The sequence below is a fragment of the Rhinolophus hipposideros genome (genome assembly GCF_964194185.1).
Source record: "Rhinolophus hipposideros genome assembly, chromosome: 8".
NCBI lineage: Eukaryota > Metazoa > Chordata > Mammalia > Chiroptera > Rhinolophidae > Rhinolophus > Rhinolophus hipposideros.
The window spans coordinates 68,055,614-68,082,132 of NC_138054.1; the positions used below are offsets into that span (position 1 = coordinate 68,055,614).

The following is a 26,519-nucleotide window of genomic DNA, read 5'->3' on the forward strand; positions in this document are numbered from 1 at the left end:
CACGGTGGGGTACCTCAGCAACTCCTTGGGGCTGAGGTCCCTGTTCTAGCAAGGACTCTGGTTCCATGGAACAGCTACCCACTCGATGGTTCAAAGGAAGGGGTAAGTGATTGCAAGGGCCCTACAGATAGAAAACCAAAAATGAACTACAACTAACAGTGGGGCTTCTCTTTTCTCTGGGCCCCAGTGGCTCTCAGGCCCTTGGCAATATTTGCATCTATGCTCTTTTCCTTGGTTTCTCTTCAGACTTCCTTGGTTTGCCTGTATAGAGTGGCTCCATCCCCACCTCTGTGTGAAGACTCGCCAGTGACTGACAAGTCCCCTCTGTGTCTCCTAATTCCAGTTCTTAAGCAAGAGAATCTGATTGATTAAGGTTAGCTTTTGGGGGGGACCCCTTGGTCCAATCATCTATGGCCAGACCAGATGCTGATATTTGCGGTCTGTGGACAGAGCAGTTCCCCCAGAAAGGAGCTAGTGGCAGTGGATAGTGTGGCTTAGTTTCTCCCTCTGTCCAGTGGAAGGCATCATAAAAGCCCAAATGTGTGCATAGTGGGAGAAAGGCCACAAGCCAGGATTACAATGGTCCATATGATGCCTTTTGTACAAATTAGGAAAAGGCGCCCCTTCTGAATGGAAGTATCCCCCAAAGTATGCAGTCAGATCAGTGGATGGCACCTATGGGCTAATTAGAAAAATATATCCCTTCTTCTGAACAAATATAGCCTTGTCATGCCATGATGCACAGCTTGACAAGTGGAGTGTGCCCAGGATTTTAGGCCCCACCTGCCCTGCTGGTCAGAGGTTGTGTGGCACGTAACCTGTTACACCATCCACAGGAGCCCAGCCCAGAGACCCCCAATATGATGGGGATGGGAGTTGGTGGTGAAATGTTTCTCTCAGAACATTCCCCAATAGCCAGAGAGACACCGTTCCGGCTGGGGTTGGGGTCCCAATAGCCAGTGGCAGCTGAAGCTGCCTGCTTCCTCCTGAAACGCTCAATTGCTTTTACAAGGGCTTTCTCAAGGACGCTAGGAGGGGGCCAGCTTCCTTGGCAGGAAGCAATTAGGACAGAGGAAGGAGGCTGACCTGGCCTCAGGGCAGCCATGAAACTAGTGAGGTGACTCAGAAGTCTGAGAACTTGGAGCTGCTATTCCCAGCTGAAGCCACACGGGGGATGGGGAGTCCTGTTTCCTGTCTGCCTTGGGGTACAGAGGTCTTGGGTTACCATCTCCTAAAGACTACCCCTCAGGCTCTCATCATGTCTAGCCCACGTTAGTCCACCTCTAGGCTTGCTTTCTGTGCCATCTAGCTGCTCCGAGAAAAACCAGAGCCATCTCCCTAAAGCACAAATCTGACCATGTCAACTTTTCAGTCTCCCCTCTGCCCTCAGTGTGATAAGCTCCTTAAAAGTCCCTCAAGGGCCTGCATGATGGGCCACCTGCTGACCTCAGAAGCCTGTTCTTGCCCTCTCCTGCACCCTGAATTTGAGCTACTCTGAATTGTCCCCATTTCCCTAAGGGATGTCTTAGGCTTCTGCATCTGTACACAAGCCATTGCCCCTCCCTGGGCCACACATTCCCCTGTCCCAATGATCTCGTCGGTGAAGCCCTCTCAAATCTCAAACAGTTGGCTCCTCATGTGTACACAGTCCATCATATTTATCATACAGTTTCTTATGAGATTCCCTGTCGACTGAGCCGGACACATGTTTAAGTCTCCAAGTAAAGGGGGCTGGATGAGTCAAGCCTTTCGGTTCCAGGTGAACAAAACCCAATTCAAACAAGCTCAAGAAAAAAGGGAGGCTTATTGGCTCATGTAATTGGGAAGTTCAGGCTTTGCTGGATCCAGAGGCTCCACCTTGCACCCTCTATCCCTCCTGGCTTCTGCTTCTCTCTGTGTGACCTCATTGTCCTCTTCAGAAGCACTTTTCCAATGATCTCTCACCTGCCACAGGGAAAGATGGGTTCCCAGCTCACATTGTCCCGAATTAATAGCCCCAGAGAAGAAAGAACCAAATTTCCCAGCATCCCTATGTAAGAGTATGGAGAGTGGCCCTGCTGGAGTCATGTGCTCATCCTCGGCTCAATCACTGTGTCTAGGGAAATAGGGTTCTACAGTTGGTCAGGTCTAGGTCACATGTCTACTCCTGTGACCAGAGAAGCAGGGCCAGTACTAGAAGAAGAGGGTGGGAAAGGTTGCTAACCAAACAAAACCATTAGCCACCACCTTTTTTTTTGTTGAAGCAATATGGAGAATCTCATGGAAATTTAGAGATGGGCACGATAGCCAAGATCTTAACAGAAGCTTGGAAAACTATCAGGACCAGAGGCAGCTCCCTCTCAGGGCAGCCTGATTTCTCTTTCTTGGGGTCTCTGCTGCCCTCTGCACATCTTTTCCCATCTTTATCTGCTGATTGGCTCATTCTTGTCACAGAGTTTCTATCCCCTCTTGATTTCATGCCAAACATAACTGCAGCTGCTAAGGCTCCTTCAGGTCTGTTGGGAGCCAACTGTACTTCACAGCATCCGCAGCTTCTATTCCTGCGGGTGACGATCCCTCCTGTTTCCCAATTCCAAATTTCTGACAAAGAGGAATCTGATTGGCCCAGATCATCTTTTCCATCCAGGCCACACAGGTTAAAGGTCACTGGACAGCATGGGGATGGTTCACTTTTCATCAGGTGCTCTCATCCATACAACCACTCCACATGTTCTTCCTAAGTGGCCTCCTCCTCCTCCACGAGGAACTCGAGGAAAACGGACCCTTTCCTGGACTGTCATTATTTATTGCTGTATGACAAGCCACCACAAAACTTAGTGCTCAGAACAACAGTTTATTAGTTTTCATGTTTCTGCGGGTTGGCTCGGCTCACCTAGGAGGTTTTACTTCTTCATGTGCTGTTAGCTGGGGTCACTCACCCAGTGGCATCGCACTGGAGCTGAGCTGGGGCTGGAACAGCCAAGATGGCCTCACCCATGTGTCTGGCAATTGGTGCTGATGGTCGTCTGGGAAACCACTGTTTTCCACTGGCTTCTTATCCTCCAGGGCCTCTCTGTGTCACCGTGTGGCCTTTCCCACAGGACGGTCCAGACTTCTTTACATTGTAGCTGGTTCCCAAGAGGGCAAAACTGGAATCTGCAAGTCCTCTTAAGCTTGGACACCATATAGCATCACTTCTATAGCATTCTATTAGTCAAAGCAAGACACTGAGTCAACTCAAATTCAGCTCCACCTCTGGATGGGAGAAGTGTCAAAGTCACATGGCCAAAGCAGGCATGATGGGAGAGAGTTTGGGGTCGTCTATGGAAACAATCTACCAAGCCCAGAGAAGGGCAAGTCTAAACATATTTCCCCAATCCTAAAACTTTTGTTATTATCTCCAGCTTCCTCCCACACAAGGTTTAGTTAGTTCCTCCCAGGACATGAAGGAGTCTGGGACTCCTGGGACTCCTCCATTCTGTACATCTTCCCATGGGGACGCTTTCCAGGTTAAGCCAGTATTTTCTCCTGCTGTTCCCACCCATTTGTGCACACTTCTAGGCTCACACAGAGATGCATGCCCCTTGCCTGCTTCCTAGATTGTGCCTTGGGATGGGTGGCATTAGTGTCTGCACTCCGGGCTCTCCACCAAGGGGTACAACGCCCTTAAACTCCAGGATGGTGATGCAAGTCTTTGATTCCGAGGCTCTCCTTTCCTACCCTCCTACTCAGCCGCTTTATGGCCTGCAACGAACCACCCTAAACGTGGCAGATGGGACCTGGGAGTGCGCGCCCCCTGCTGGCCATCGAGGGCCCAGCAAGAACTGAGGTTCAGAGTCCTTGGGAGTCTCCCAGTTCTGGGTCCTGGTCCAGAAAGAGGGGAATCTGGTCTCGCCACGGACTTCAAGGTCCCTTCCGCCTTGGTGGGGAAGTGCTGCCGGGCTGGGCCCTCCACTGTGCGCCCGGGTAGGAGCGGGCTCCTCCTCATGGACGGAGCTGTCCATCCACTACCCCCTCCGCCTCCACGGGATGGACTAGCACTTGAGGAGAGTCCTGGCATCGGAGGGGAAAGAGGAGGTTAGCTTGGGGGCGCGGGGCGGCTAGCTTTTCACTTTCTACTTTGGGATTCACCATCCTGGTGAAAGAAAAACAAAGTTGTCAGGCCTCCCCTCTCTCCTGGAGGGCCTGCGAAGAACACCATCCCGGCTGGCGAACACCACGACTCCGCAGCAGCCCGCAAGCTCCGCTTCAGGCTCCCTCTACCTGAGACCGGAGAGGCCCACCCCCACGCCACCCCTTTCATTTCGGGCGTGGGGCGGTCTGGGAAGGAGAGCTCAGCTGTCCCCCGATACACATACAGCAGCTACACACCCGCAACCCAGAGGGCGACTTTGGCACCCCCGCCCCCACCCCGCCCTCCCGCCCGCTCGCCAGCCGACACTCCCCGCCGCCGCCCGCCCCCTTCTCACAGCCGGGACGCGCCTCGCTCCGGCAGCCCGGCCCCGAGAGCTCCGCGTCTCCGCCGCCACCCGCTCTGGACGGGCTGGGTCACAGCCGAAGCATGGAGTCCGGGAAGCCCTCTGAGCCCCGCGAACCCGGGCCTGGGGCAGAGACCGCCGCGGTCCCGCGTTGGGCGGAAGCCAAGACTTTCCACGACAGCCTCGCGCCCAAGAAGAAACCCAAATCGGTAAACACAGGATGTGGGTATGGAGGGAGGGCAGGGGAAAGGTCACCAGGGGAGCGGTCATAAGCCCCCTGAAGAGGGACCTGTGGCGCCCTTCCGGGAGGGGACGCAGCCCCTCAGCACCAGAATGCGCCGGGCGGTTGGAGCGGACTCGTGTTTATTTTGGGAGCTCTGCTCCGGTGTTTTTTCTGGGACTCGGGTTCTACGCCAGGATCCCCCTCCCCCACGCTGCCATCAAGGCCCAGCTCGGGGCCGGAGGCTCAGCCCCTCCCGGAGCGGGCTGCCTGGTGCGTGCCCGCAGCACTTGTTGGCAAAGCCGGTCAGGGATGCCTGCGGAGGCGCCCTGGGCTCCGGTAACCTGACTCTGGAAACCGGGCCCCTTGCCGTGTCCTCTGTTTTCTGCCTTCTGGGTACCGGGCTCCGGACGCAAGCCTCTGCGTTTGGGGTCTGGCTCAGGGCCCGACGTCCTGGGCTCACTACGCTGTGCTCTCCGTGTCCTAAGGGTGCGTTTTGGACTCTGCGCCCCTGGTTTCAGGCTCCCAATGCTGGGCTCTGTGCCCCAGCTCTGGGTTCTGCTCCCTTAGCCGTGGGCACCAACATCTCCGCTACGCCTGTGTGGTTTCAGCACTCCCAGACTCACACAGAGGAGAGAGGTCCTCTGCCCCATCCGACAAGTTCCTGATGCCCTGGTTGGCGCCCCCAGGCCTTGTTCACTCCCGCTTACCAGATATCAGAGCTTGGGGAGGAAACTGAGAATAGACGCTGGCTCAGAGCATCCTCCAAAGAGCTACTGCCTGACCTTAAAGTGTCCCGCTACTTCCCTCTAAGAACCTTTCCCCAGGAGGCCCACCTGTCACAGTCATTTCTTGAAGTACCGCCAGGCCCCTTCGGCAGTGGGGACTGCGAGATGAGTTAGGCTGAGTCCCTGCCTCAGCAGCTCACACTGCACAGAGGGAGACCCTGCACATGGTGAGAGCTGAGGTGAAAGACCCTATAAGTGCAGTGGGAGCAGAGGGAGGGAGTGACTAAGTTAGGCTTTGTAGAGAGAGGTGATATTTGAGCTGATCTTAAAGCCTGAGTAGGCGTAGTTTCCCAGGCGGAGAGGGAAACAGGATGGGCAAAAGGTATGGAGATGGCAACTGAGTCAAAGAATGCGGAGAAGAGTTGGAGGGCTGCCAGAGACCCACGGACGGGCTTGAGTGCCAGGTTAAGGAGCCTGGATCTTATTCAGTGAGGAGTTTTAAAACTAGATTCCATAGAGCCCCGTGTTTCAGGGGGTCTGCACACATGTGAATCCAATTTATTTTCTTTCTTATTCAAAGTATGTTTTAAACAATTAAAAATGTGAAATAAAACTCAACACACGGAAATGTGTTATGTGTACGTTTTAGCACCTGAGAGACCACCAACATATTAATTTATACTGCAGGTTGATTAAAACCTCAGAATAAAGCTTTTCCTGTGATCTGTTTAATAAAAGAGTATCTTGAGGTTGCTGACAATTATTGCTGAGTCTCTTGAGGCTTGTAGTTTAAAACAAAACAAAAAACCTTTTACCATTTGCAACCACATATTGGTATGAATCAGGATTTTTTTCAACACAGTGCAAAAACCAACAAGCACAGAAACAAATTGACTAGATGATGAAGCTTACGTCTGCACTGGCATCCTAAACCCCCAGTTCCACATTTGTCATTACCCAAACAACTGTGTTCTTTTCAGTGGTTGATGGGATAATAAATACTTTATGTACTTATTTATGTAAATACAAATGTAATGCATTTGAATTTGCAAAATACATTTATATCAATAACATATGGTGATATCTGGTTTACCTATTGGGGTCTCCTCCAAGAGTTCATTTCAATAAAAGGTCAGCCTACTTTTTTAAAAAGTATGAAAACAATAATGGAGCTATTGCAGGATTTTTCAGCAAGGGATTAACTTGATCCCATTTTCATTTTAGAAAGATCACCCTGGGCAGTGTGGTGGATGGATTGGAGAGGGTGTGTCTGGCAGCAGGCAGGGTCTGAGGACGAAGCTGGATTAATGTCATGGGGAGGGTGATGAGTGGGGCTCACCAATCCATTTCCTCCCCAAGCACCAAGGAACCAGGGAACCAGGCCCAGTTGTTACTCATGACTTCTCTGTCAGCCCCTGACCCTCACAGTTCGGGGAGGAAAGGAGCTGAGTGGTTTCCTGGCCCCTACTCCTTCCTGCAGTAGTCCCTCCTCCCACAGGCTATTTTGGGGGCTTTAGGCCTCATGGGCCCTGTGGGGACAGAGTCCCAGAGAGCAGTTGGCCTCACGTAGAAAGGTCCTGGCTTAATTATTAGATGGCCATCCACTGTGGCTGGGTGGCCATCAGCTGTTACCAGTTAGCCATTAGCCACTAATATAACTGCCGTGGCTAAGCTAGCAAGTACGGATTGCAGCTAGCAAGTGGGGGTTGGCTGGTTGGCAGAGAAGTGGACGGTAGATTGCTCATCATGTGGCTCCTATTTCCTGTGTCTCCAACCCAGCCGCCAGCGAGAAATAGTGGTATGACTCCCCTATCTATGGCTCCATTGGTGCTCCTTTTTGGCCTCACGATATCCTGCGTTCTTATGCGGGGAGCGGGAGCTGAGTCCCTGCATGACAGGGCCCATCATGGCCTGGCCTGGGCTTATGCTCATTCCCAGGGGCCTGTGTGAAATATTAAGCTCTGAAGGCCCATAGGAGGCCCTTACCTCATGGGGTCAGAGGATTTCCTCAGTATAGACCTCTCTGTCCTACTCTTCTCCAGCAGCCTTTCTCCCTCCCAGTCCTTCTACAAATAATAGTGTTTGGCCATGTTCCTATCTTGGGTCCAACAAGCAGAAGCACATATCAGCCAAAATGAGAGCTCCTGAGACACGCTGGGTGGGGCTGGGCTGTCCTCCATCATCCCCTCATCGTTATTTCCCAAGCCAGAATAACCAGCCTGCCTCTCCACACACATCCCAATGGAAGGCAGAGAGAGCTGGCAGGCCCCTGGCTTCCTGGAGGCCAGTGTTTCCAGGCTGAGTCCTTGGTTTAGGGTAAGGGTCTTTCTGACCCAATTCCCAGTCTGGAATCTGGACTTCTTTCTGATTTATGGAGGAACGATCCCCAGGTCACCTGACAACGCGTGACAGGGTGGCCTCCCTCTGCAGCTACATCCAGCAGGGACTCTAAGTGCTCACTTCTCCCCCCTCTGGGCAGCCCCTTTCACCTGTTCCTTAGCTCCTCCTGGAGGCTGGACAGGTCGCTCATCTTTTCCAGCTGGGATCCTTATTTCCATAGCAGCTTATATCCTCTAGGCCCTTAGACTTTACTTGTACAGCGTAAGAACAGGCTGAGCCGGGAGGCAGGGTCCTGTCCTTGGGACCTCCATTCTGAGGGGAAAGAGAGCCCTGCCCTTAGAAACCTTGGTCTGAAGGTGCCATTCCCCTCACCATTTCTCCCAAATCCAGAAAGGAAGAGCTGCGTGAGGAGAGTGTCCCAGAGAAGTGGCTCAAGTAGCAAGGGTTGCCTTCTGGGAGCTATTGAGGATGGGCATATGAAGGGGGCTGCTGTGTGGACAGAGGCCAGGCTGTAGGCCAAAGACTTGGGATCTTATCCTGGCTCTGCCTTGGCTTTGCTGTGTGACCTAGAGTAATATTCTGCCCCTCTCAGGGCCAATTTTCCCATCTGTAAAAGAAGGAAGTGGAGACTCCTAGAGCCAAGGAAGCTGGCATAGTTTTCTTGCAATGGCCCAAGGTGGGATGGGATGAGGTCTGAGCAAGTCAACCAGAGGGGACCCAGAACATGGCTGCCTGGCAGGGATTGTGGGATAGAAAGTGAGGAGTGAGACCTTGGCTGGCTGCCTGGGCTGGAGTGACGGGCTTGGGAACCTGCCTGAAGGGGCTGGGAGGACATCCCGCTGTCTGTCCTTGAAGAGATGATGGGCCTGTGCCCTGGGGCAGTGAGCCCAGGGGGCGGAGTAAGCTCAGCCCGTGTCCTGAAGGCCAACAGGCTTCCTGGGTTTATGAGAGTGGGTCTCCCTATTCTCCCAAGCCCATCCTTGCCATTTCTGGCCATCCTTCTATTATCCCTTTTCTTTGGGTCTTTTAAGTTTACCTTCTTTTCTTGAAGGCTCACAGGCACTGAAGCGGTTGGGAGGTAGGCAGCCCAAGGACACACAGACACACAGGGGTGGTCAGCAACTGGGAGAGTACTTGAGCTAAGCCCCAGGGGAGAGGCACCTGTCCTGCCACTGCCTGGCACTGACCCTGCTGGCCACATCCTTGGTTGGAGTAAAAGTCAAAAGCAAACTGAGGTTCACCTCATGAGCTTGTGGAACTCTTTGGTCTTCCACTCCTACTTTAAGGTTCTAAAGCCTCACTAGCCACTAGCCATTTGCAGATACTTAAATTTAAATTGATCAAAATTAAACACAATTAAAAATTCAGTTTCTCAGTTCCCACTAGCCACTGTCAAGTTGCTCCATCGCCACATGTAGCCATGCAGACCTCACTGGACATTTCTATTATCACAGAAAGAGAGCGCTGTTCTAAAGAATGACACAGATCCCTGCCTTGGGGACAGAGCATAAGCTCCATGGGGGCAGGGATCACACTTGTCTCCTTTCCTGCCATGTACCCAGCCCAGTGCCTGTCACATGGGCATCACTCAATGTTGTCAACTGATTGGAAGCTGGCTTGACTCCAGAGGGAAGCAGCGGGGCCGTGCATGGCCCGCAGGGCTATCAAGAGCAGGCCGGAGTGCGAGGTCCATTTGAGTCTTGCCTTCAACTTGAGCCCCTGTGTCCTCATCTGTGTAGTGGGAATCGTGGTCCCAGGACTGCTCAGGTCGTAGAGATGTAGTGAGACTCTGGGTGTCTGTGAGTCCATTGGGCACCCACATCTGCCCTCCCCTGGGATTTTCAGCTGCCTCCCCTGTGATGGCATGCCCTTGTCTCTAGTCCACTGGAGGTGGTGAAGGAGTTCTAAGGACCTCCTGGGGCCCTGAGAGAAGGCCCTCTGCAATCGAGCACCTTACCTGTACTCATCTGCCCCCCTGCCCCCATGCCCTGGGCTCTGCTCACCTGTGTGAATGCACTGTGTATGTGCATACCTCTTCATGCCTTCCTTCGCCCTGCTCCTCCTTTAAGGCTCTGCTCAAATGCCTCCTCTCCCGTGACAACTTCCTCTGAACCCCTGTTGTCAATACTTGGCTTTCACCTGTATTCTATCACTCATTTCAATCCCTTTTACAACTCTGTTTACCTGTCTTTCTCCCCTAGCAGCCTGTGAACTCTGAGGGCAGCAGCCAAGTCTCTACCAGGACCACCCCCCAGGCAGAAGCCAGCTGTCTGGCACAAAGAACCAACAAATATTTGCTAAATTTGCATCAACCAAAAAAATATTTTCTGAGCACCTACTATATATTAATAATCTGAACAAATTAGGGCACTGCACTGAAGTTTTCTAGTTCATGTTAAATTCATCGTGGCAAACGCTGTTTCTTGTTGAAATACATTACTTAAAAGTTTGGAGGCATTAAAAATTTGCTGAGCACCTACTATGAGCTAGGTGCAGTTCTGAGCACTAGAGATACAATAAATGAACAAGATAGTCATAGTTCCTGCTCCCTCAGAACTTAAGCATGATTCCTGCCTGCTTCCTCTCTAGAACTCTGCCTAGAAATAGAAATGATTAAGTAAGCAATTACGATTTAGTGTTAAATTTTACTAAAAAGGAAATAGGAAAATAGGAAAGGAGAGTTAACAAACCCATGACTAGGGGTGAGGGAAGGCTTCCTAGAGGTGACATGTAATTTGGAAGAAGTTAGCTGGATGGAGAGTCAGGGATAGGTCAGGCAGGAGGAACATCATGTGCAAAGGCTCAGAGAAAGACGGAAGGTGTGCTTGGACGTGAGAAATGTCAGATTGAGCAAAGTGGGGTCATGGGAGGTGAGAGCAGAGAGATAGGTAGGGGTCTTGTGAAGAGTTTTCTACTCTATACTAAAGGCTATCGACTAGGGTCTGAGGAGTGGGCACCACACAAAGGGCGGGGTACATGACCAGAACTTGAGAAAAATCCCCTGACAGCAATATGGCTGACAGATTGGAGGAGATGAGAGATGGTGATAGATTGGACTGTGGTAGAGAAGACAGAAAGAAGTGGATGGATTCTAGTGGAGCTGACAGGTTTTGATAATTGGTTGATAGGGAAAGGAAGTTGAGGAAGAGGGAAGACTTGAGGCTGACTTCTGGGCTTCTGGTTTAGGTGATGACTGCTTGGTGCTGAGCAGTGAGCTGAAGGAGGGGGAAAGAGACCAGGTTTGGGAGTGGAGAGAATAGCAGGAATTTATCCTTGGGCATGTTTAGTTTTAGTGTCTGTTAGTCAACTGGGACAGTTAGATATATGAGTCTGGAGCTCAGGAAAAAATTGTGGGCTGGAGATAAACTTTCTTATATAATTGTCGTGTGTCTAGGCACCATGTCTTCCTAAGGACATGTAGCTTTCATCTTATAATGGAAACCATCTGGAGACCATCTTGAGCATCAGTCATACTCTGGCTACATACACTGTATTCAGTTTTCTGTTGTGTCCAGACGACTGGCTAGATTGCAAACTCCGGGAGGGCATGTTCTTATCCTGCTGTGCTCCTCTTCTCCGTCAGTCCCCAGCTGGGTCCTGCACTGAGGGGGTCCCGACGTAGGTCTGCCCCTGCCCGAGGCTGAGCCTCCTGAGGGCAGAGGCTGGCCTGGGTCTTCTCCCTGCCCCACTACTCAGAGGGGCCAGCACAGGACACTCACGTCAGGGGAGTGTGAGTGACGGCCCTTCTCCTGCACCTCCACAGCCAAAGCCTCAGAACGCGGTCACCATTGCTGTGTCCTCGCGAGCCTTGTTCCGCATGGATGAGGAGCAGCGGATCTACGCGGAGCAGGGTGTGGAGGAGTATGTGCGATACCAGCTAGAACACGAGAACGAGCCATTTAGCCCGGGGCCGGCCTTCCCCTTCGTGAAGGTGAGGGGCAGTCCCACTGCTAGCCATACAGTGCCTTTGTGGGGGCTTAGACAAAAGCACCCATGGGTGTCTGAGTAGGGGAAAGGGATCCGCGGGGTTGATGCCACCCGGCAGGAGCAGGGCTTGTCTAGGGACCAAGCCATGGTGGGAAGCAGAGCCCGCCCCATCCTCTCAACTAATGCAGCCCCACGCCACACCACGGAACCAGCTTGCTGAATGGCTCAGGGGCTGGATTTCAGGCTCCACTCACTCTTGCAGTGAGGCAGCCCTGAGCAATAATCAACCTGCAGAGATCAGGAGGGACAGTCCATGCCCGCTGATCACCCCAAGCCTGGCCCCTGACCCCCCCTCTCCTCCCATTGGATCCCAGCACCAACTCCAGGTATCAGTCTCTGGGGTCTGAGTTGGAGAGCCCCCTTTCCCATGCAGGCTCTGGAGGCTGTGAACAGGCAGCTGCGGGAGCTGTACCCCGACAGTGAGGACATCTTCGACATCGTCCTCGTCACCAACAACCACGCTCAAGTGGGCGTCCGTCTCATTAACAGCATCAACCACTATGGTGAGCATGAGAGGTGTGGCCAGGGGACAGCCCTCCCAGACTGTGGGGACAGGGCCACACCTCTGCAGGGTAAGGACATACCACCCGAAGCCCCAAACCCAGTGGTGTGCTGGGAAACTGGCTCCTAAACACACACACACACATACACACACGCACACACACACACACACACACACACACATAAACTGACAAGAAAACCCTGAATGTAGCATTACTGTTTTCAGGGTATAAACATTCCCACTGTGGCTGGTTTCGAGCTACCAACAGTTGAACGATCTAACTGGCCCCCAAAAAATCCCTGAATGTTTAACATCCGGCTCTTAGAAGCCGGTACAAGCCAGCTCCAACGCACCACTGCACAGGCCCCACTCTCTGTGTGACCAGGCAGGGCATTTGCTGCCTCTGTACTTCAGTTTCTCTATTTGCAACAGGCCCGCAAGGCTGCTGGGAGAAGCAGCCGCAATTGTCAGAGTAAAGGGGCTTTGTGGCTTAATTCAACTTCTTGATGGAAAGTAATGGACTCTCCAGAGCTAGTGCAAGTTGAAGAGAATAATCTCTTATTAGGTTACCGGGGAGCCTCTTAGCACCACAGGCTTGGAAGTAAAACTGGGCTTACAAAGGCCCGAATCCAAGAATCCAACCTCTTCTGGGCTGTTTTTCTCTCTGTCACGTGAGCCCTTATTTCTGCTTCTCTCACCATGTCTGTACTTCTTCTCCTTCTTTTCCTTCTCCTTCTCCTTCTTCTCCTTCTCCTTCTTCTCCTTCTCCTTTTCTTTCTCCTCCTCCTCCTCCCCCCCTCCTCCTCCTCTCCCCCTTCCTCCCCCTTCTTCTCTTCCCCATCTCTTTCTCTCCTCAAACTAGGTTTCTCTGCTTTTCCTCAACATGGCCAAAATTTATAAGTTTATGAGTGTTTGTTTTAAGCAACCAAGAGAGTCCAGTTGGCATTTTAAAATCTGATTTCAAAGTGCTGGGAGTAGAGTGATATTCAAAATGTTTAACCACCTGTGAGGTAGACTCCGAGCAATTAGACAGACCGCACCTATAGTGCTGGAGCAGGTAGAGAAGGACCCCTGCGGCGCCCGGCATTGGGTCGTCCTGCATGAGGGGCTGGGTAATGATGGGCTAACTCAATGGGCTCAGAGCAGCAGCCGTTTACCAACCAGCAAATATTTCACAACCTGTGTAGACATGGGTACTAGGTGACTATCAGCCCAGGCTGGGGAAAACATCTGATTGGTCCAGCTTGGGTCAAGTGTCTGCCCCAATCCAATCAGCTCTGTCCAGGAGGGTGACTCATGGCTGGGACCCACCTTTTGTAGTACTTTTGTAGTATTGTGATTCCCTGACAAGAGGATGTTACTGTGAGCCAGGCAACTGTTCCAGAGATGTGATCATCCCCATTTCTTGGATGAAGGGTGGAGGGGCTTAGAGAGAGAGAACCCTGGCCTAAAATCACTCAGAGAATCACTCTGCTACCCCACCACCACTTAGAACCAAGATGACATCCATTGGACACGGAGGGACCACTCTGAGGCCCTGAGGGTTGACCCAGGCATCACCTGGGTGTTCTCTACCTCCTCCCCAGACCTGTTCATCGAGAGGTTCTGCATGACAGGTGGGAATAGCCCCATCTGCTACCTCAAGGCCTATCACACTAACCTCTACTTGTCAGCTGATGCGGAAAAAGTTCGGGAAGCCATTGATGAAGGTGAGTCAACCTGGGGAGGGAGAATATGGGGAGTCTGGAGAAGAGGTCCTAGAGGTGAGAGGCCTGGTCCTAAAGCTCTGAGCAGGTGCTAGGGGTTGCCATGGTAACTGGAAGGGGAGTACTGTCCTTAATTCCCATGACCTGTCCTGTAAACTTCGAGAACAAGGCCCCACCTATTCCACTTATTGCCCATCTATTCCCCTCTCTCACCTCCTGCCCTCCCCAGGAGTAAGGATGCTTTCATTCATCAGCATCACCCAGCCTTCTGTCTCCATGGAAACTCTCCTTACGGCCCACAAAGTTTCTCCCTTCTAGGAATCCTCCAGGTCAGTAGGAGTTCTGATTTCCTGTGTGACCACGGGCAGTCTCTGTCCCTCTCTGGGCCAGTGGGGAGGGAGATCAGTATCTAGTTGAGCAGCGAATGGGGTTTGGGAAATGGCCAGCATTCCAGCAGCTGGGCTGGCCAGTGCTGAGCTGAGGTTAGGAGCCCCAGCTGCAAGTAGTGACGGAGAGAATTTTCCTGCATGTGTCTCCTTCAAGGGACAGTTTGGGGTGGTAGCCATAGCCCTGGTCCTCCGACAGAGTGTATATTCCTATTGCACGTGGAAGAAAACAGGCCGACAAGGGAAGAAGGCCGGCCCCACTGCCTGAGAGCTCTCCTCAGGCTGAGCGCTACTGGCAGGTTTCTTTATCAAACAACAATATATTCTCTTTTCTCTTCGTCTTTCATGCTGTCTCCTGCCTAGAAGCCTGGCCTCTCTTCCCCCTGATATCTCACTCCTCTCAGTTGCTTGGGGCTCCAAGAGGCTTTCTTTAACCAGGAACCAGAAGCCATTTCGCTCCACAGATGTCACAGCCTCTGGTTAGGGCCTTGACACTGGCCCGCATGTGTACCTCTATATGTCTGCAATTTGAGCTCAGGCTAGAGATGGGGGGGGGGGGTCAGCAGGGAGGCCCTGCCCAGGGTGGGGGTGGTTCTGGCTCATCTTGGCTCTAGCATTGGCAGAGCTGAGGAGGTGCTTGGCCTGATGCCCAGGACCTGGTCCTGCTTATAGTGAAACGCTCTGGGGTTGGCACTGCTCCCTGCTCCCAAGCCTGCCTAAGCCTGGCCCCTTTGGTCCCAGATTCTCAAAGAGTAGAGCTGAAGTGGCCTTTGGAGAGGTGAAGAACAGGGAATGGACTAAGCCAGCGGCCCAGGTCTCCAGCCTTCTAGCACTGGCTCTTTGTTGTCCAGAGTAGCTCTAGTCTGGAGCCTGGGTTCCCGACCGGTATCCTTGACCCTCAGGAGAAGCACAGGGTTGCAGAGAGTCTGTGTACAGTCAGATGTCATCAGTGCTACTTCCCATGGCTACCACATTGCCTCAAGGAGCCATGAACGGCCAGGCTGCCCTGAATAGGACATACCTGGGTGCTATTGTGGCAGCAGACTGAGGGTACCTGCACCCTCTACCTCAGACTGCAGCCTGGGATCTCAGCCCCAAAAAGAGCTGAAATATCCTTAAAATTACCTTGGCTCAGAGCAGGTGAGGCGCTTGCTGGAATCAATAGCAAGACAGGAAAGCCAAGCCAAGCCAAGTTGGGGCTCCTTCCCAGCGTAGGTCTGTGTCAGGGGCCTGTGAGGAACTCCTGGAAGGACAGCAACGGCCTGAGGGACACTTCTTTCCCGCCAGGACTGACATTCTGCTGGTCTGTAGCAGCATGACCTTATTAGATATTAAAGTGTTGACATTCCTCCATACTGATTGATAAAATAGTTCCTGTCCTGAGTCCTTAAGTGCCTCCCTGTTCCCTGGGACCCCCACAAACCTTTCCACAAAGCAGCAACTAAAGGGAAATTCTGGCTTAGGCCAGAGCCCTCAGAGCCCCACTCAGAGCAAAAGCCACCATCCATTCTTACTGGCCAGTTTTTAAATATTCTGAATACTAGCCTTTGTTAGCCTTGCCCCAAGTCCTGGGTGAGGCAGGTGGGTGAGGCAGGTGGGGCAAGGATAAACTGACATAGCCCTCTCCTGGTTCCAGACAACTGAGGCGGGTGTCACAGGGCCCCTATTGCCGGAATAAAGACACAACACTTGCCTCCTTCTGCCCAGGGATCGCAGCCGCCACCGTCTTCAGTCCCAGCAGGGACGTGGCCGTATCCCAGAGTCAGCTGCGTGTGGCTTTCGATGGGGATGCTGTGCTTTTCTCAGATGAGTCAGAGCGCATCGTGAAGGCCCATGGGCTGGACAGATTCTTCGAGCATGAGAAGGCCCACGAGAACAAACCCTTGGCCCAGGTGCTCCACATACTCCCCAGAACCCCTGAGTGGAGAAGGTGGCTCCCCAGAACCTGCCCTTGACTGGAATCTTCAGCCTAGAACCAAACCCTGAGCTTGGCCAGAATCCAGCTAGCTCCCTTCACCAAGCCTCCAGCCCTCATCCCTCCCACCTGAGCCCTGGCTCCCCTTCATGGAGCCCCGGTCCTTCTCACTACAGTCGCATCCTCCCTTTGAAGCCCCCATCTTCGCTCTAAGTTCTCATCCTTCTCAGAAGCCCCCAACTCCCTTTCTGACATCTCCATTCCTTCTCTAAAGTCCCCACCCCACTCTGAAGGCCTCATCCTCTTTCTCTCTGAAGTCACCATCCTCTCTAGAACCTTCATCTCCTCTCTGAGATTCCCTCAGTCCACTGAGTAGGCTTCCCTCCCCTGAAGAAACCCCATTTCCCTCCCTGGAGGAAAGGAAAAACTGGAATGGTGCCCCTCCTTGGGGCAGCAAGATCCAGCTGGGTGTGGGGTCTGGAGCAGCCCCTCTGCTTTGGGCCATACCAGCCCTTCCCACCTCCTGCCATCCATCCCTTCTCCAGCGGGCTCAGGGACCCTTACTCATCGTCAAACAGCTGGAAGCCTGCTTTGCTGAGAGCAGAATATGGCCTAGAGCCTGGGGGAAGTTCCCTGGGGTTGGAGCTGTTGGGATTTTCCAGCCTTCCTTGGAGCTCCTATTTGTGCTTTTAACAAAAATCTGGGTGCTCAATCATCTCAGCCCCCCTTCCCAAGAACTCAGGAGGGTCCAGTTGTGGCCCCTGAATATTCATTTTACTTCCATTCTTGTTAATCCCTCAGAAATCCTTGAGAATCAGGTCAGGACAGTTTTCCCACTAAATGGTAGACAGAGCCCAGGAGACCACTGCTTGCTCCAGTCACTCAGCAGGTGAGGGGTCTCCCAGACTGGAAGCCCAGCTTTCCTGGTTTCCAGCTGATGTAGCAGTTTTCTTCATCATCATTTGTTTCTTTGCTCATGTGTCCTGATTAACCTTCATTGTTCTGGGCACTGTTGAGAGGAAATCTTTTCCCTGACCCTAGGGAGCTGGAGCATGAGACCCTGAGCCAGTCACACATGGGTCTATTTGTCCCAGTTGTTTGAAGTGGGAATCCATTCTGCCTGGAAGTTGCCCATGCCATAGTTACTAAATACTTTTAATATCATCCCTGCTGGTGAGCACAGAAGGCTACACTTACAGAGCTGCAGGGCAAACACCCATGTACGTGAGGGACACCTGAGTGGACCTACATAGTAGCAGCTACCCTGGTACTATGCTGACATGGACATCCCAATCATAACAGTGTGGACACCCAGACTGACAGGTACCTACAGTCCCATTGAGCAGGCATAACAGATCTGAGAGATTTGGGGATCCTGAGAAGCTTTTCTACCCCAAGACACTAGTGCTTTAGGGAGGAGCCCAGCTGGAGAGGGAGCAAATGTTTGGGAGAGGGGTGAACTCACAGTGTTCCCTTGCCTTCTCATAGGGCCCCTTGAAGGGCTTTCTGGAGGCGCTGGGTAGGCTGCAGAAGAAGTTCTATTCCAAGGGCCTGCGGCTGGAGTGCCCAATCCGTACCTACTTGGTGACAGCACGCAGTGCAGCCAGTTCTGGGGCCCGGGCTCTCAAGACACTACGCAGCTGGGGCCTGGAGACGGATGAGGCCCTGTTCCTTGCGGGAGCACCCAAGGGCCCCCTCCTCGAGAAGATCCGCCCACACATCTTCTTTGATGACCAGATGTTCCATGTGGCTGGGGCTCAGGAGATGGGCACAGTGGCCGCCCATGTGCCTTACGGCGTGGCCCAGACACCCCGGCGGACGGTACCTATGAAGCAGGCCCCAGCTGCTCAGTAGCTGAGCTACCAGCTTCACTGACCCGCAGTGCTCCAGGCACAGCTCTCTGTCATACTTTGACACGTCGTCCAGTGGACCCTTCTCGTTCCTCACACTCTGCCCTGCTGGATGTCTGCCCTCAGCCCTGTGAGTGAGGTACTTGGTGGCAATTATGCAGACTGGGCAGCATACTTACCAGCCTCCTTCTGGGCCGACACTGTGCCATGGTCCTGGCTAGGAAAGGAAGACTGTGCAGAATGGCTGGCTCAGAAGAGCTGGGATGCCTCAAAGGGGGTTTGGGATGAAAACACGCTCAGTGTAGTGCAAAGAACACTGCTCTGAGAGAGAAGGGATCTGATCTCTAAGCTCTGGCGTGGCATTAGCTGCATGACTTTGAGTATGTCCCTCCCCTTCCCAAGCCTCAGTTTCCAGTTTCCCCATCTTTTATGTGGTTTTCTAACTCCTTTAGCCAAAGAAGTTTGGTTTATAAGATTGCCTTCCTTGGAGGAAGCATTCTATGCCGGGGCTGCTGACCCATATGGCACCGTGGTGCAGATTACAGAAGGACACTGTCTCTAGAATGAATTATGAAAAGAAGACCCCTCCTCTGGGCTGATGCAGATCACACTGGGGTACACAGCTTGCTTAGCAGGATGGAAGTGGAATTTCAGCCCCTTCTGACTCCTCAGCCCACAGAGGCCTTTGTCAAAGGTGCAAAATGCACAGTTGTCCACAGCAACCCTACCTATAATCTTACAAGTTTGGAAACCACTGGACAAGATGACCCATCTGCTTCCTGTGATCCTCTGACCTGAGTCATCGGGGGTCAGCTGCCAACTGGGGTGGTCTGTGAAAGGAATGAGGGATTTAACGTAATCTGTACGTAAATTCTGGTCCAGCCAGCAGGGGGCACTGAAGACCCCTCCTGGGAAGGAGCTTCAGTGGCGGCCTGCGCAGTGCTTCCTTTGCTTTTGCTTTTAGCCAAATTTCAGTTGTCCCTGCCTGCCAACCCCCTCGCCTCAACCTTCACTCCCTCCATTATTGTATTCTGCTGTGTCACCAAGCAGCTCTGCCAGTGGGGAAAGAGGCAGAGCATCAGGGTTTACTGTTGTTGGCCCATGGAAGAAAGCTCAGTGGCTGAAGTGGGAGGTTGTTCAGGCTGAGCCCGAGGGAAGGCCGCCTGGGGTGACATGGGAAATGTGAGGACTGAGGAGCTCTGATCTGAGGCAGTGACCAGTTAGAGGAGAAGGAGCTGAAATGTGCACTAGAAGATTCTCCAGCTACAGGATCGAGAGTGGAGGTAATGAATTCTCCATAACCGGGATGCTATGCAAGGGACACCCTCTGAGGTACACCTGTGAATCCTCCACCCTGCAGGAAGCCCTGCAGCCCCTTTGTCACGACTTCCAGGGTAGAACTCTCACTGCTGGATGAGTCAGCTTCCTCCTTTGCTGACCAGCCTGGCTCTCCCGAGGGATGGTGGAGCACTGAGGGCTGGTCCCTCAGGAAGACCTAGAGGGCTGAGCAGATACCTGTACGGGCGGCTTGGCTCCCGGGGAGCATCCTCGCTGTGAGCGAGCAATTTGTGAAGGAAACCAAAGGTGTCATCAGAGGGGACAGGAGTCTGGAGGTGTGTGCTGGGGAGCTAGAGCGCTTGTGGGGTCAGGAAAGGCCCTGAGCAAGGGCCATTCAGGGCCTGACCTTTGTCCCTTTGAGGACTCAGCCCAGGGTCTGAATGGGCACAAGGTGCTGCGCAGTGTAGGGCAGGGCCATAGTTGCAGAAAGATCATCCAGGAAGGAGAAAAAGTGAGAAAACAGAGGTGGTTCTCAAAATGAGCAATAGTTGGGGCCAGAATTGAAGTGCTGGGCTGGGCTTTCACTATCCATATTGCAGGCCACTTAGAGGCTGCTCCTGGGGAGGGGACAAGGCTTTGCTGAGTGCCCGGGGCAGACGCCCAGCACTCACTGCTTTATCAGGGGAAGGCGGGTGATGAAGATATGTTTGTAGGTCATTTCATCCACAGCCAGGATCTTTTTGGACCACAGAGGAGTCCTCAGGGCAGAAGGCCTGGTTTTGAGCTCCAAGCCCAGCCAGAGATACTGTGAGATCTAAGAACAGCGTTGAGGAAAGGAAATGAGAAAGAGAGCTCAGCCGAAGTCATCTTTGATCTTGGCTAAAACGCCTTTTGTCCTCCATCCCCTTGGATGAGCCTGCAGGGCTCCCAGAGCCAGCTGGTGGCCCACAGAATGGCATTAGGCTGCGTGACCAGGGTGGACACAAGCATTGTGAAGGCAACACCAGATGTCGCCTAATTAAGATAAACCCCAGGGATTCTGGGAACCAAGAGGCCCTGTTCCCAGGGCCCAGTGATAAACACCACTGATTCTCCTAGGTCTGTCAGGAAGGAGAAAAATATGATGCTGGCAGCAGAAAGATAAGGTGCAGTTAAAGCCTGGGTTTCACTGGAGCCACTGTTAATAGACAGAGACAGCTCTGGGCAATGAGAGACAGTAGGGTCCAAATTCTATTATTGAAACCATAAATGAGCATCTCAGGCCCAGAAAAAAGCTTTCAGAGGCTGAAATAAAAGGCCAGAAGTCCTGAGGGCATGTTTAGGCAGCAGCCAGACACACCAGATTGTTTCAAGGAGTGAGGAGCATTCGCCAGGCAAATTAAAAAGCTAGGTGAACACAAGAGCCCCAGGCCCAACTTGTTCTACAGCCATGGGGCAGAGAGACCATAATTCCTGACATGCTGGACCCTCGTAGCCAAAAGTATTGCACCCCAAAAAGTCCTGCAGAACACATCCCAGGAAATGATTGCCAATAAAGTCCCCCATCCAATGGAAACTGCCACTTAGCAGAAAAACAGAAGTCCTGTTATTATGCACTGAGACTGCTAAGATCATAGCAAAACAGCCCCCTCCCCTTCCTGAGAGCCCAAGCAGAATGGTGGGGACACAGCAGAAAATGCCAGAAGAGATCAAAACCAGCAAGAAGTTCATATCCAAGATGATTCCAGCATTATAATGATATTCAACAGGTATGTACAGTACAGCCAAACTGGTGCTTAAAATATGGAGATATCTCCATAGCAATTGGTAAATAGCTCTGGCCTGAGTCCCTCAGTGCCCCTCAATGACCTCAGTTGCCCTGGCCCCTCTATTGTGACTGCTGCATCTTCCCACGATCCAGGAAAAGGGTCTTCTAGGAGGCTGCACCAGTGTGATGGCCAGTGTCCCCTCTGCTGGTGCCCATGCTGGTGTAGAGAGGTAAAGCAACTTGACCAGTCCCATAGTTAGTAAGTGGCAGCATGGGGACTCAAGCTCATGTCTGGCTTTTGCTGGGACCCAGGCTCTTAACCATTTTGTCGTATGGCCCATACATGTGCATAGTGGTGGTGATAGAAGCTTCATAACAAAGGAGTTCACCTGACCGTTAACATATCGACCTCCTTCCTGCATATTAAAATACTATATATAACACATTTGACTGAGTACATTTTGGTTATAGCTTCCTAAATAGCTAAGAAGAATTTTAAATTAGAGCCAAACATTTGCAGAGCCAATGAAGAACCTCCAACACACCCAAGTTCTATGGAACCCATTTTGAAGACCCCAAGTTGGGCTAATGCAGGGTTGGCAAACTATGGTTCTTTGGGCCAAATTGAAACTTTTTTTGGAACATAGCCATGCCCATTTGTTCATGTACGTCTACAGCTGCTCTCACATCTCAACAGCAGAGGTGTGAATTGTTTTAACAGCGATTGCGGAGTTGAAAATACAGAAGGTGCCAAAAAAATGTATACACATTTTAAGAAAGGAAAAAACTGTATTAAACTTGTAATACTCTATATATACTGATAACAAAAGATGAATACAAGTCATGTGTATACATTTTTTTGGCACCCTCAGTATTTATCTGGCCCTTTACAGAACAAATTTGCTGACCCCTGGGCGAAGGCAAACATCCCAGGCCCGCTCTTCAGTGGCAGAGACCAGCTTACATCCACCTCAGCACTCAGGCAGAGGACGGCTCCACTGCAGGGGTGGGGGTGTGGGGGGAAAAGCACAGGGGGCATTGTGCCCATCTGTGGGCGCTGTTGGAGCTACAGAGTGTCACAAGTACTAGCTAAGTACCTTGATGTTAAACACAACAGACCCTTATCATCTGAGGATTTAAGATTTCAAGTTTTGACCACTTTCAGTGACCCAGGGCCTGTTGTAACTTGAAATATGATTAATGTACAGATTTGATGTGAGTGGGCCGCACCCCCACCCCCACCCTCTGCCCCCAAGCTGATGGCTGAGGGGCAGGGAGCAGGACCGCTGTCCAGGGCTAAGCCCAGCTGGCTGTGCAGCACCTGCTCAGGGTGGTTTTGTGGTCCTTGATTTGTCATTGCCCTCATTGGGCCTTTTGGGAAGTGATAAGCCACCAGTAGATGGGTGGGCTTTAGCTAAATATGAGTTTTGGAAAAAGTGAAGTGCCCAGTGTTGACTGTGGGGCTTAGCTCTAATAAGTTACCCATATGCTGTCTGTGGAAGCAAGAACAAATGCTTCACAAAGATGGGCCCAGAGAGGGCGTTAGTTGGCTTAGAAGTTACTGAGCAAGTGAGAGAGAAACTCCAGTGAAAGTGGGAATGGCAGTTTTCTTGTGCTGGGAGGGTGTGAGCAAGAAACACATACCTTCACAACGGAATTGTGGAGCAGGAGAAATCTGCAGATTTAGGATCCGCTGCAAAAATGGCAAATGTGGAAGCTGTTCTCCCTACAGTTATGGTTCTGTCACTGTTCTGTCATGATACTCTTCTCTGCTAAGCTCAGACGTGACCTCAGAATCCTCTGTCAGTGGGTTGGAATTGGCGTGAAAGATGAAAACCTCTTTCGCCATCTCCTTTGGTGTCAGATATTGCTTTCCACGGGACATGCAAGGCCCTGAATGTTCATTTTCTGATGCTGTGGTGCAACTCTGAGGATACCAGGGCTTCACCCCACTCAGGCAGAACACAAAGAGGCGGGAACCTGCGGTTGGTGGCTTCCTTAGAAAGGGTGCCTTAGAAGCAATATCCCGGGTTTCACCGTCCTCAAGCCGAGTGCAAACACCCCTCCGGCCAGTAGGTGGCACTGTAGGCCAGCACCCAGCTGCTTCTTGTATTCGTAGTGGTTTTATTCAATGGTTACTTTTCTCTCCTTCCATGAATGATACTTGGTGCTGTGCTGGACTCCAGCAGGTAGCTCAGCCGAAAAGCATTAGGTTGGTGCTAAAGTACTTGCGGTTTAAAAGGTTAAAAACAATTGCAAAAACCGCAATTACTTTTGCACCAACCTAATACTTTAGGTGCTCTGAAAATGTTTGCTAAATGTACCTGTGTGATGAGCTGATTGCTCTTACCACTGTGATTGTACGTATGGACACACTCCTAAGCGTGTGCAACAGGATAAAAATTACATGTATGCATGTTTATGTGTGTGTGTGTGTGTGTGTGTGTGTGTGTGTTTGTGTAGGATGGTTATCTCTGTTGACTAAGTATCCTGGACCTACTAATGGCCAGCTCTGCTTCCTGAGACTATTTCTGGCTGTTCCTATCATCTCATGGGCATTTGCACATGTGCATCATGAAGGCTGCTTAGGCCAGGCCCTTTATCTTTCTCTGGCCAACGAGGTCTTGGCTCCTAACACTCCACCTTCTACCCCTACCCTCTGTAGCCTTGGGAAAGAAGTGCTAGGTCACCCCTTTTGGCTGCACCTGCCTCATCTCCACTTGTTTCTTCCTTCCTCTTGACAGTTCCAGGGCCAACATGTACGGTTGGGCAGATTGTGCACTGCACAAATTCATATGGAGCCATTCGTACTAGCTATGACGTGAGTGGTACCTCCTAGGCATCCGTAAAACCTGCCAACTCTACACAGCTCCCCTGGTCATATATGGCCATGGATAAGAACGCTTCCTTCTTTACTGCCCACCCCACCCCAGGCCCAGCCCAGCCTAGGCTGGGATTCCTTCCACTGCTTGGGTGTTCTAGTCTAGCCCAACAGTGACTTACCCATGGCTTTGATCAGAAAGTATCTCCCTGATGGGCCATCCCCGAGAGGCCTTTGGGATTCAATTTATGAAAGTGAAGTATGGCTGGCAACTTTTCAGTTCTCATCTGTAAAAGAAACCAAATCTCAGCAGACTGGGGTCACTGACCCCCACACTGCTACCTGCAGGTGCATATGCCTTCATGGGCCGACTGGTAAGATGGGTCTGCCATGGAATTAGGGTAAAGGCCTTGGGGCTAGACTTAGAGCTGCCACCAAGTAGAAAACCATAAGGTCACCACAGACTGGATGCCTGGGCCAGGTCCCAAACCGTGATGCCTCCAAGGGCCAGGCAGGAAACGAAAATGAGCAAAGAGGACTATGCGGGGTCTTTAGTGAAATGGAGAACACAGACTCTGTCATCTGACGTGGTTGCTGCTGTGTGGGAATGTGGGCTGGTGTTGCCAGATATTCCACCCCCTCTTTCAAGAGAACCTGGAAATCTGGACTTTTAAATGTTGGCAACTATTTCAAATTGAGAAAACACTGTGCAGGCCAAATAAAACACATCTTGTAGGCTAAATCTGGCCCTTGAATCTCCTGTTTGCACCCTCTGACCCAGGCCCAGTGAGTTGGGTTTTTTAGAACCAAATACCTGAGAGTGTAAGGATATTACACTCAAACTCAGAGTTTTGGATCTTTAAGAGACATTGGAGATAACCTACTTCATCCCTGTGTGTTTTAAACTGTGTACATACAAACTTCTTTATTACCTTAATAGCACACATATCCTTAACTTCTAATTTTCTACTTAAAAGCATCTCAGTACCCACAATTTAGAACAAGATTTAAAATGAAGCCTCTATGTCTAGTGTGCTTGTATCTACCTGTCAGAAGCCCTATCTTGTACCATTTGCTTTATGAGAACTCTACTTCTATCTTTTGCAAACATGGGCTGCCCAGTCTTCCTTATAACCTAACTTCCTTGGGTTGCTTTTTATGGCAAACCGAAGTGCCTCCTTAGAAAGTTGGAGGTGTGCTTCTTAATCAATGGGACTTCCCTTGCCTGGGGATAAGACCACTCATACCTTCCCCAGCTTTGCTCCTTCTTTGTCCACTGTCAGCCCTTCCCAGGCCCCAGGTCTGTCTGACTCTGTAGCATTTACTCAGTCACATGATGAAGGGTGCCGCGTGCTTGTCAGTGTGGATCCCTCTTACTCCTCGTGCTTGTCCTATACCTTAATTTTACAACGTGGGCCTTGGCTTCTTAAAGACCATTCAAATAAATAGAAGATTTTAAAAAATAAGTGTATATTATCTAATTCCCTCCCCCCCATAACCATATTCATACACTGGCTGAGGGTCCCCTCAAGAAATAGCAATGAAGAGGATGTAGTAAGGAGGCCTGGAGTCTGTTCTATCCATGGTGCCAGTGTCTCTCTGTAGACTCTCCCAGCCACACGAAGACCACCCTGAGGGGAGATTCTGTGATGGACAGCAGCCTAAACCCATCAGAAGGCAAGCTTCCTGCCCGCCCCCTCCCCCGCCCAGCGGTACTCTTGGCATGGATTCAGTGCTCCCATCTGGAACTACCAGGGGTTGGGGCTTTGATGGAGTGGGAGGAAGAAGAGGAGCTAAGAAAGGATGTGAGATGGAGAAGGAAGGGGGTCACTCAGGCTCTAACCTCAGCCCTCACGTAATACTTCTCCTGCCCCTCAGGCCCCTCCACAGTCCGCCCAACCTAGGGCCAATACCTCTACGCCAGTCTATCCATGACTCTCATTTCTCCTGCCACTCCCTTCCCCTCCATCTGCTGAGGCTCCGTCAGGGACCATCTCAAACACAACTTCCTCAGCGAGGCTCCCTCAAAACTATGTATCATGAGGGACAGATCGCTTTCTCCCTTGAACAATATTTACGTCCACGATTCTTTCTCCCATATCCAAAGGAATATCACCAATTTCATTTTGGTGTCCCCAGCCCTAAGTGGGTGTCAATAAATGTGCCTATAATTGAATGATTGAATTCAGGGCTCATAGGACTGGGCCAGCTGTTTGCAGCCAACGTCATTTCATTCTGAGCAATATTGTGAAATATTTTGGATACCTTTCCCAAAAAGATCACCAAAGGATCACCTGTGTACTATTTGGGTGGGAAACCGAAGGCATGGGAGCCCTAGTTATCTATTGCTGTGTAACAAATTACCCCAATATTTAGCAGCTTAAAACAACCAACATTTATTTTGTCATGGTCCCTGTGAATCCAGGAGCCACTGAGCTGGGTGGTTCTTGCTCAGTGTCTCAAAAGGTTGTTGTCAAGCTGTCATGTGGGGCTGCAGTCATCTGAAGACTTGATTGGGGCTGGAGGATCCACTTCTAAGATGGCACATTGACACAGCTGTTGGCAGGTAACTTCAGTTCCTC

The 26,519-nt window shown here is 51.5% G+C and overlaps 1 protein-coding gene across 2 annotated transcripts; it reads left to right on the forward strand.

The window, feature by feature from the left end:
- The first annotated feature begins 77 nt into the window (after positions 1-77).
- Positions 78-25,388, forward strand: NT5C1A (5'-nucleotidase, cytosolic IA). 2 transcript variants are annotated; one of them, XM_081058013.1, is made up of 6 exons: positions 78-4,666; positions 11,509-11,676; positions 12,106-12,235; positions 13,821-13,943; positions 16,034-16,218; positions 17,730-25,388. In XM_081058013.1, exons 1-6 carry the CDS (start codon positions 4,541-4,543, stop codon positions 18,093-18,095), a joined length of 1,098 nt encoding a protein of 365 aa, XP_080914139.1. In that variant the 5' UTR covers positions 78-4,540; the 3' UTR covers positions 18,096-25,388. The 2 variants fall into 2 exon arrangements, with proteins under 2 accessions (XP_080914139.1, XP_080914140.1); XM_081058014.1 differs by lacking the exon at positions 13,821-13,943.
- The last annotated feature ends 1,131 nt before the right edge of the window (positions 25,389-26,519 follow it).